The sequence below is a fragment of the Brassica oleracea genome, chromosome C4 (genome assembly GCF_000695525.1).
Source record: "Brassica oleracea var. oleracea cultivar TO1000 chromosome C4, BOL, whole genome shotgun sequence".
Lineage (NCBI taxonomy): Eukaryota > Viridiplantae > Streptophyta > Magnoliopsida > Brassicales > Brassicaceae > Brassica > Brassica oleracea.
The window spans coordinates 32782767-32794209 of record NC_027751.1 but is presented as its reverse complement, the minus strand read 5'-3'; the positions used below and the strand labels follow the sequence as shown (position 1 = coordinate 32794209).

General features: G+C 32.2%; 1 protein-coding gene across 2 annotated transcripts; it reads right to left on the bottom strand.

Moving 5' to 3' along the window:
- Positions 1 to 2155: 2155 nt before the first annotated feature.
- Positions 2156 to 9750, bottom strand: LOC106336754 (receptor-like serine/threonine-protein kinase SD1-7). Of its 2 annotated transcripts, XM_013775683.1 has the most exons (7): positions 8345 to 9750; positions 3849 to 3986; positions 3573 to 3754; positions 3284 to 3494; positions 2962 to 3199; positions 2715 to 2865; positions 2156 to 2626 (listed from the first exon to the last, which is right to left on the bottom strand). In XM_013775683.1, exons 1-7 carry the CDS (start codon positions 9651 to 9653, stop codon positions 2306 to 2308), a joined length of 2550 nt encoding a protein of 849 aa, XP_013631137.1. In that variant the 5' UTR covers positions 9654 to 9750; the 3' UTR covers positions 2156 to 2305. The 2 variants fall into 2 exon arrangements, with proteins under 2 accessions (XP_013631137.1, XP_013631136.1); XM_013775682.1 differs by lacking the exons at positions 3849 to 3986; positions 8345 to 9750 and having other exon boundaries at positions 3284 to 3489; positions 3573 to 3642.
- Positions 9751 to 11443: the final 1693 nt, after the last annotated feature.

The window sequence follows — 11443 nt, the reverse complement described above, 5'->3', positions numbered from 1 at the left end:
AGATAAAATTCCTAAGACTTTAAAAAGGTGATTATACTATTTAATACAATCTTGCTAAAACATTATAGATAAACATTGTACAACACAAACGAGTACCTATACTATTAAAACATAATATCTACTAGGATTCTGCCACTAATTTTTAACTTATTTACAATAATAATATAAATATTATTAATTTAAAATAGACAATTGAATATTTCCTACATTTATGATGACTAATCTTTCCATATTTTTGTAAATGATAATATTTATAATTTCTATGCAATCTATACTTTTTATTTAATTTAAACATTTAATACTCTAACCGTTGGTGGTTATACTAGAATAAGTTTTATCTAACATATTTTTAAATTAAATGTAATTCTTTTCTAAATTGATGTTACATAAATTTTCTAAATATATGCGCTTACAAAACTAACATTTCACATAAATATTAATTAATAATTTCTAATTATCTTTAAATTAATATTTAAAACTTAAAATAAAGTTGATTTTTCTAAACAAACCTATGATTAATAAGTCGCCATTTTTACAATTTCTGTTTTTCAGTTTATTTCATTGAATATACAAAATATTTATCAAGTAGAAACGGGTTGAATAAATAGATTTTTTATTTCTATTATGAGCTAACAAACATGATAATACTTTTCAGAATAAAGTTTAGGCCGGCCCATCGGTAAACAAAGCATTTAATCAGATTAGCTAAAAATCAAAAATCATTTTGATTTGATAGAAAATTGTATATTATGAACGATCAAATATACTTTATATATTAGTTATGGAGCATTACAACAAGTTTTCGTAGCCACGTGTCATCAGGAAAATGATTCTTAGAATTGTTAGAAAAATAAGTTGGTCCATATAAATATATACTATGCTTTTTATTAAACTAACTATCAAATTAATTAGTAGTATATAAAAATAATATTTTTTCTTTCCTTAAATAAAAGCTACAGAATTACCTAATATGGTTAACATATATATAACAATTAATGATTATGAATAATACATATTTGATAACTATTTTTCTAACCTCTCTCTTTTGTTTAATTTTATACTATTAAAAGAAATTAAACAATCACATTAAGCATATAATAAAAAAAATTAGATTTTTTCTTATATGTTATATTTCAAATTTTTAAAAACGACTATAAATTAAAAAAAATTGTAAAAGTCTCACATTGAAAATTTTGTGATCAATGGTTTAATTTTTTTTTTGTTCAAGCAAGATACAAATGAACATATATCATAGGGGTGAGCGTTTGGATACACGTTTGGGTTTGTAACGGGTATTTTAGTATAAATGTATAGAACCCGTTCGGGTTTTCTACACTTCGATTCGTGTTCAGGTATTTTATGTTCGGGTTCAGATATTTAAATTTTAAGGAAAAAATAAATAAATTATTCATTGTTTAAGTTTTTTGTAGTTAACATATATTTTATCTTAACTGGTTTTCTAATTTTTAAAAGATTAAACTATTAATAGGTTTAGAGATAAAACTTTAAAAATATAAATACACTAATTTAGTTGTTGTTCTGATATTTTAGATACAATTTTTGTTAATGTAAGAAACACCAGCTTAATATGTATTTTAAGTGAGTAGCAAATGATTTTGTTCATAATTATATCTATATTATCTAATTTTGAGCAATAAGCATCATTAATATAAATATTTTGAATAAAATAAGAGAAGTAAACTAGAAATATTAGGTTAAGTATGCTTAAGTTTGGTTATTTTCGGATATCCATTTAGGTTCGGATATTACCCGTTTGGATTCATATATTATCCGAACTGGTGAAATAAATAATTTGTTTTGTTGTTCAATGAAACAAAGACGAGAACAAAAGCATAATTTTATAGAGATAGAAAATAAAATCACTTATGGAGAGTCAATTGTAAACAAATCGAGAGCATAAAACTTAATTCCCTTTAGTCATTATACAATCGATGTTGCCTATTTGATTTTGGAGATTTGTGTCAGCCGCAAAACTTAATTTCTTTTTGTGCATATGAAATCTTAAAAATAATTAAACGATGATATATTTAAGAGACCAACATTTATATTCGTCATTTTATAATCGATAAAGATTGTAGTGTTGCAAAATGCTAAAACCATTTAATAAACAAACATTATTATAAAAACTCAACCATTTAATAAACAAACATTATTATAAAAACTTACTCATTATCATCTAGTAGTGTTTGTTTTTCAATACAATATCCATTGTATATTGTTCACGTAATTTCACTTAGCGTAAGGCGTGGATTTTGTAAACATATCTGCTTAGTAACTTTCAAATTTACCGAGCATCAATAACCGAGAGAGTGATTTGGTTCACTGTCCACTCATCGTCACCCAGTTTACTTAATTCAGCCTCAAGAGGACCTCTGCCAACGCAAAATGCTGGCTGTTTAGGCTCAGGAAGAGTCGTAGTTTCGCTTCCCAGCATCACCATTACAGACGACATGGCTGGTCTGTCTTCAGCACGTTCTTGAACACACAAGAGACCGATATGTATACATCTTAAGATTTCATGTGTCTTGAACGTTGATGATAACGAATCTATTATGATTGGATCTATGATGTCTAGCCCTTTTCTTTCCTTCCAATTCCTCCACACCTGTGCATAATGATGGAATCTTTTTCTTTTTGTAATAATCAGATTAAGAGTACAGAGAAAGATCGAATTCAAGAGGTTCTCAGCTTACACAACCGAGGAGACTAAGGTCACCACTTGAGTTGTAAAACCCTGTACTCCTCTTGCCACTTATAATCTCAAGAAGCAAGACCCCGAAGCTAAAGACATCTGACTTCACCGAGAATATCCCATTCATTGCATATTCTGGAGACATGTAGCCACTGCATAATGAAGGTTAAACTCATATATTATGAGGTTATTTCTTTAGTTTGGATTTAAGAAAAAAACTCGTTGTTGGTTTGGAAATGATTTCTTACTAAGTTCCAACCACCTTCCGGGTATTAGCTTCTGTCTCATCCCGTCTAAAGATCCTGGCCATCCCAAAGTCCGAGATCTTTGGAATCATATTTTTATCAAGCAAGATGTTACTTACTTTCAAGTCTCTATGGATGATCCTAAACCGTGAATCTTGGTGAAGATATAATAGTCCTCTTGCAATACCATTTGCAATATCAAATCTCAGTTGCCAATTTAAGTTGGAGCGTCGGCTTTTGTCTACAAATTGACACAGCCAGAAAAGTGTTAACTTACTCGTGAAGATGTTGAATTGTTATAAAAGAATATGTTTCAGTCACAAACCAAAGAGATGAGAATCAAGGCTTAGATTCTCCAGGTATTCGTAGATCAACATCTTCTCCCCCTTATCGACGCAACAACCAAGAAGCCGGACAAGGTTTATGTGCTGCAGCCTTGCAATTAGTCTAACCTCGTTCTTGAACTCATCTGTCCCTTGCAAAGACATTTTTGATAATCTCTTTACCGCAATTTCTTTCCCGTCAAGTAACCTTCCCTATCCAGACATTTGACTATGCAATGAAACCTTGTGCCGTTATAATTCTGAATAAATTTTGAATTACTCTTTTTCTACCTTGTAAACAATACCGAAACCACCTTGTCCAAGCTTGTTGGTGCTAGAAAAATTGTGTGTTGCGGTGGCAATAGCTTCAAAATCCATCAATGGAAGTTCTAGATCCTCTGTTTTCATATCGCCTGATAAGTGTCTCTTGCTTGATATTACCACCTCATTCATTAACGAATCTTGGCTTGTTACTTGATCCATTGTTCCATTCAGAGAAAAAGAAAATCAAGACATGACTATTAAAATTTACAGATATAAATAAAGGAAATGAAGTTGCTGACTTACCAATAGGCTTTGGAATTGCTACTGATTGCTTCTGCTTCCTTTTCCAAAAGCGGAAAATGATAAAGCTTAGAAGAAGCAAAATGCTCACCCCAATACTCAAACCTAGTATTATATTTCTCTTTTTGGTTCTCTTGTCCTCTGCAACAAAAACGATTTTCTTCTGAGTAGATGTCAAAACAAATTAATTGTGGCACTTTGTGTATACCTTCTGTATTAATTGTGGATCTTTTAAAAAGTTATAACCTGAATTTTGTAAGAACTAAAAAAAATTTCATCCTATGTGGCACTTGTGTATGCCTTCTAAATCATATTTCAAAGAATTCTAAAATATCTTATATAAACTATAATCTAAAAATTATATTCTCTAGCAAAATAATATTTCGCATGCTATAATTGGTCGCATATATCAAATCTTTATTGTTTCGCAGACTTTCCTTAAATAAAACCTACGAAATTACCTAATGTGATTAAAATATATATAGAAATTAATGATTTTAAACAATAAAGATTTGATAACAATTTGTATACTTTTTATCATTTTTGTTTATTTTTTATTATTAAAATAAATTAAATAATTACATTAATCATATAATAAAAATCTAGATTTTTTTTGTATATGTTGTATTTTGAATTTTTCAAAACGAGTATAAATTACTGAAGCTGTTAAAAGTCTCACATAAAATTTTATGATCAAGGTTTAATTTTTTTTCTTGTATTAAGATACAATGATTATAAGACCATATGAAGAAATAATTTTATTTTAATAGGTTTTTATGTTAATATATATACACATATATATATATATATATAGTATGAAAATGTATACTTATATTTTGATATTTGCATGAACATATATTAAAAAATTAATATTTTAATTTTAAAATCTTCATTGTTTTTTAAATGATTATAAATTATTGAAATTATCCCGCATTAAAAACAAATTCGTTGGTGTAAACTTTTGTTACACAAATATGCAAATAATCATAAAATCATATGAGTAGAAAATTCATTTAATAAATATTCATATTAAAAGTGTACTATATATATATGTTAATATCATTAATTTAATTATATATCATATATAATAGATAAGATTGATTGTTTTACTGATTTATTTACCCTAAAATGATTGAGAATAAACAAGAGTGATAATTTGATTTATATGCACACACCAATTTATTACATAATAATAACTCATTTCTTAGTTATTTAATATATATACTTATTATTTTATTATTTCATAATGTGCAGAAAATTATAAGATAAATATAAAATATTTATTCTGCAAAAGGTGCAGATCTTAACCTAAGTATGTATCTATTTAATTATTTTAAATCATAAGCATTTTCTAAATCTGAGGTCAAAACAAACAAACGAAATGAGAATAAACTTCAAAATGAATATTTATATCGAACAATAACCAAAATGAAAAAGAAAAAATATTGAAGATAGATATGATTGGCACGTGAACGTAAACTTCTCATAACCATAATTAATTTCTAAATTAGTAAATCATGATATAATACCGGAGTGGCATAGTTTCATTGTAATCAAATAGACCCGAGATTTTTCGACCTAAACGTTAGGTTCTTATGCGGTAAGTGATTTTTTGCCCTATTTAAAAAAAAAAATAGGATCAGCTCATCAGTAAACAAATTATGTAATTAAAAAAAGTTAAAAAAAATTGTTTAAAGACCAAAATATCAATTCAATTAAGAATATAAATTTATTTTTCCGTATTATATTTTTTAAATAATTTTTATTTAAATTTATCATGCGGGTCTTATCCTAGTTTAATAAAAGAAACAAAATACTGTTTTTAGACTTTTCTATCAGAAACAATGGTAACCCTAAATAAAATACTTGTTATTCGATCTAACTTACACCATACTAATCTTAGTTTTATGAATAATATAGTAATCAGATGTTTTGCTAAGCGCCTCAATTAATATTAATGCGCCAACCTCTTGAGAACTTTAAGAAGTGTGTTAGAGGAATTAATATTAATGCGTCAACCTCTTGAGAATTAAGAAGTGTGTTAGAGGGAGAAAAGAAAACTAGAAAACATTTGATTAAATTCAAAGTCTGATAAAACAAATAACATTGCAAAATTTAACTCATGTTAATAACTAAAAGAACAGAACTTAGGTTCATCCTAGGGGGTGAACCTTTAAATTCACTACATTCTTATAACCAATCAAAGTGACACATAGATTATTAATTAAAAAACATTAAATTAAATAAAAAATAGCTATAAAAAATAAAAACGTTAATTTTAACGACGCTAACGCTTCCAGCTAAACCATAAACACTAAATCTTAAATTCTAAACCCTACACCCTAAATTCTAAATCCAAATTCACACCTCTAAACCCAAACCCTATACCCTAAACCCTAAACCCTAATCCTAGACCTTAAACCCAAATTATATATCTTAAACCCAAAAACTAGACTATAAACCTAAACTCTATACCCTAAACCCAAGTCCTAGACCCTAAACCCAAACCGTAAACCTTAAACCCAAATTATATATCTTAAACCCAAAATCTTAACCATAAGTCCGAACGGTAAATCCTAAACCCAAACCGTAAATCCTAAACCAAAAACCTAAATCCTAAACCCAAAACCTATCCGTAAACCCAAATCCTAGACCTAAAACCCAAACGGTAAACCCTAAATCCAAACCCTAAACTTATATGCTATAGGGTTTGGGTTAAGGTTTACGGTTTGGGTTTAGAGTCTAAGACTTGGGTTTAGGGTATAGGGTTTAGGTTTATAGTCTATTTTTGGGTTTAAGGTATATAATTTGGGTTTAGGATCTAGGATTAGGATTTAGGATATAGGGTCTGAGTTTAGAGATTTGAATTTGGATTTAAAATTTAGGGTATAGGATTTAGAATTTAAGATTTAGAGTTTAGGGTTTCGCTGGAAATGTTACCGTCATTAAAATTAGCGTTTTTAATTTTTGTAACTATTTTTTATTTAATTTAATATTTTTTAATTAATAATTTATTTGTTACTTTGATTAGTCATAAAGGTGAGGGTGAATTTAAAGGTTCACCCCTAAGTTTTGTTCTAACTATAATACTAAAACGTCTTTACTTTAGAAATAATGCAATAGAAAAATGACGGACAGAACTTAGGTTCACCCCCTAGGGTGAACCTTTAAATTCACCCCACTCTTTAGCACCAATCAAATTTCCACATAGATTATTAATTAAAAAACATTAAATTAAATAAAAAATAGCTATAAAAATTTTAATTTTAACGATGCTAACGCTTCCACGTAAACCCTAAACCCTAAATCTTAAATTTAAAACCCCATACCCTAAATTCTAAATCCAAATTCAAACCCCTAAACCCAAACCCTATACCCTATACCCTAAACCCTAATCATAGACCCTAAACCCAAATTATATACCATAAACCCAAAAACTAGACTATAAACCTAAACTCTATACCCTAAACTCAAGTCCTAGACCCTAAACCCAAACCGTAAACCTTAAACCTAAATTATATACCCTAAACCCAAAACTTTAACCATAAGTCCAAACGGTAAATCTTAAACCCAAACCCAAAACCTATACCCTAAATCCAAATCCTAGACCTAAAACCCAAACGGCAAACCCTAAACCCAAACCCCAAACTTAGATGCTATAGGGTTTGGGTTAAGGTTTAGGTTTAGGGTCTAAGACTTGGGTTTAGGGTATAGGGTTTAGGTTTATAGTCTATTTTTTGGGTTTAAAGTATATAATTTGGATTTAGGGTCTAGGATTAGGGTTTAGGGTACAGGGTTTGGGTTTAGGATCTAAGATTAGGGTATAAGGATATAGGATTTAGGTTTAGGGTCTAGGATTAGGGTTTAGGGTACAGGGTTTGGGTTTAGGATCTAAGATTAGGGTATAAGGATATAGGATTTAGGTTTAGGGTCTAGGATTAGGGTTTAGGGTACAGGGTTTGGGTTTAGGATCTAAGATTAGGGTATAAGGATATAGGATTTAGGTTTAGGGTCTAGGATTAGGGTTTAGGGTACAGGGTTTGGGTTTAGGATCTAAGATTAGGGTATAAGGATATAGGATTTAGGTTTAGGGTCTAGGATTAGGGTTTAGGGTTTAGGATTAGGGTTTAGGGTATAGGGTTTGGGTTTAGGGGTTTGGGCTTGAGTTTAGAATTTAGGGTATAAGGTTTTGAATTTAAGATTTAGGGTTTAGGGTTTATGTGGAATGGTTAGCGTCAGCGTCGTTAAAATTAGTATTTTTTATTTTTTATAGCTATTTTTTGTTTAATTTAATATTTTTTAATTAATAATCTATGTGGAAATTTGATTGGTGCTAAAGAGTGGAGTGAATTTAAAGGTTCCTAAGTTCTGTCCAAAAATGACCAAGCATTAGCAATATACTTGGTTGACTAAAGCGTTTGGGATCTGGTCCGCAGTCTGAGAGCATAAACAGACACCACCTCTTGGCCAAAAAATGAAAGAAAAAGGAAAAAACTAACCTAGATCAGCAGCTGCTAGTCTGACAAAGAGATCCTGACCTCCCTTAGCAAAGTTTTTGATATCAAAAATCTCTCCTGTCCAAATCACACAACCTGACCCGCCATTACGGATATCCGTATTAGCGAACGCCGTACAGTTACAGTCTTTTAGACACCTCTCTTCACATTCTTTCAACCCAATTCCTCTGTCCACAGTTGTCGCCGTGGTATCCGGCAATTTCATCTTCTTTAACCGCACAAACCCATCTCTACCGTCACAGCTCAGCCTTGTCTTTCTAACACAACCAGCGGAATCATCTCTCAGAGTCCAAGGTTGCTGATTTCCAGGGCCAAACCCTTTGATACAATTACAAATCGGTGAAGTGTTTGAATCGCAGTAACCGTAACTCCCACACTCTTTGTAGTTGTCGCATAGATCTTTTGGTGAGTACCATAACTGTTTCCAACTCTGCGCTGTCTCAATCCAAGTTAGTCGTTCAAGTAACCCCGCGGAGCTTAGTCTTACTCTCTCGTAAATATTGGTTTTGGTAATCAGGTATGAGTAGCTCACTTCTTCATTAGTCGCTGTGAAATTGTAAACTATGTAGTCAAGTGGTTTCGTCTCAGGTGAGCTGCTAAACCGGATTCCGTTCCATGGACCGCTCCGGTATATTATGGAGTCTTTGCTGCATACGTAAAACTCAGGGAATCCTTTGGTTTTCAGTTTAGTAAAGAAATCGCCGCTTGATGGATCATCTGGAGTTTTCCAGGATCTCAAAAACCTATCGCGTCCGGTTTTATGATCCCAACCCAATCTCATCTCCGGCAGTAAAGTGTCTGTCGGAAAATCGAAACTCTGCCACAAGTACCCATCTGGATCGTTATTATTATTCAAGTGTCTTAGAACAAAATTACCGTTGTCGAGAAGCTCTGCAACCACGGGCGATCGTACTTCTCCCTCAGTCAAATTGGTCGACCATACAGGTGTATCGGATTGGTCGAATATGACAAGATTACTGTCGGAGATGTTGAGAGTACCATTGGAACTAAGGAGAGGATTGTCTCTGTTCGCAACCCATACGTAGGTTCTTGTAGAGACTTTCTTGTACCAAATCCCGAGATACCAACGAGAACTTGATGGAGGATTGAAGAAACCAAGCTCGAAGATTTCACTACGAGATAGAATGGTTTTGTTGCTTGAGATAGTGAGAGATTCTGTAGCCGAAAAAGTGTTGGCAGAGACAGGGAAAGCATGAAACAATATTAAGACCAAGAAGATGAACATGAGCACAACGGTGTATGTATGGTAGTAGGTCGATACAGTTCTCATCTCTCTCTGCACCAATTTGATTGTGTTCTTGCCTTTTTTTCCGTTCGACAAACTTTTATGTACATATATTTGAGAATTTTTATCATTGGAGATTTCGGACATGTCCTCTGTTAAATGTGTGAACGTTATTCTCTTTGTAATAATGCCAATAATATTTCCTTGTCAGCTTGACTAACTATTCGTCTTCGATCTTGTTGGCATTTATAATATCAATGGGGTTGACCTAGCAAATGCCGTGTTGTTTTTGTTATTTTTAATTTTTTCAAACCTTTTTTATCTAAGTCAATTCGTTTAATTTCAAATTTATTTGTAGTTAGGCTTTTTGTGCTTTTAAGAGATATAAGATAACTTTACAGATTAAATGGATGGATAGATGGCTATCGAAAAGGGGAAAGAAGTGCTAACTAAATCTATTTTATTAGCCTTTCCGACTTGCGAGTGCCATTGCAAACTTTAGGTAGAGCGTCCATCCACCTAAAAGAGGAATGCATTCGGCGTAGTGGGAAAACTTTGTTTGCCAAGAAAAGAGGGTGGAATGGTATTCCGTATGATCGATGAATTTAATCTTGTGCTTCTTGTAAAACAATTATGGCGCTTGGTTCAATTCCCTGATTAGCTAATAGCTCGTGTTTTGAGAGAAAAGTACTATAGACTCAGTTAACCATTGCGATAAAGTTCAAAAGAAACCCCTTCTTATGTATGGACAAGCATATCAGCAGCAAGGAATCTATAGTACTGCTCGGAATCAGACACAAGATACATTTTGGATATGCAGTTAGAGTATGGGAAGATCCTTGGATTCCTACAATACCAGCTAGACCTGCACGGCCAAATGTCTCGGTGGCACATCGAGAATGACAACAAGTGATTTCATCATGGACGATCAAAAAGTTTGGGATGTGGAGATGCTCAAAAATTTCGTTATCCAAGAGGATATACCACTTACTCGTAGTTTGGTTATAAGGCAAACAACTCATCGAGATACATTTTGTTGGAGTTACACTAAGAGTGGCCAATACACAATCAAATCAGGCTATTGGGTAGCTAGGAATATCCTAAAAGTGGAGGACGATAAGTTTTACACAGAGCCTAGTATTATTAAGCTCCAGGCCTTTGCTTGTAAGATAAAGGCACAACAAAAAAGCGTCATCTCATTTGGCAGCTGCTACCTGGCCATGTAACGGTAACACGAAACCTGACACATCCTCATATGTGATGTGATAAATATTGTCCTAGATGCGCCGAAGAAGATGAATCAGCAAATCATGTAATTTACAGTGTCCATCGTCTTTGCAGGCATGGTCTCTATCGAAAACACCGACGGGGCCAAATACTTTCCCGGAGCCGAGCATTTCTGCCAATATGAATTATCTCTTTTGAATAAAAAAATAATAATATTGAGGACCCATAAATGGATAGGGACCCATATCCATGGATAATCTGGTATCGTTGGAAAGCCCGAAACGATAAAGTCTTTAGAGGCATCGACAGAGATCCACTTGAACTGATCCGCTTCACGGAGGGGGAGAGTCAAGCTTAGTTCGCAAAAAAAAATGAGATTGTTCCTACGGCAGCTCAGCTATCGAGTAACATTGAAGCGCAAGTCATAAGCTTGGAAAATATTTGCTTGGTGGATGGATCATGGTCCTCCAAATCTCAATTTAGTGGATGCAGTTGGGTTTGGAGAAATACATCTGGAAAAATTCAGTTGCTGGGAAGGCAAAACTCAAGAAGAAAAGAATCAGCTTTGTATTCAAAATTGGAAGACTTACTTGGAGATGGAGAGTGTG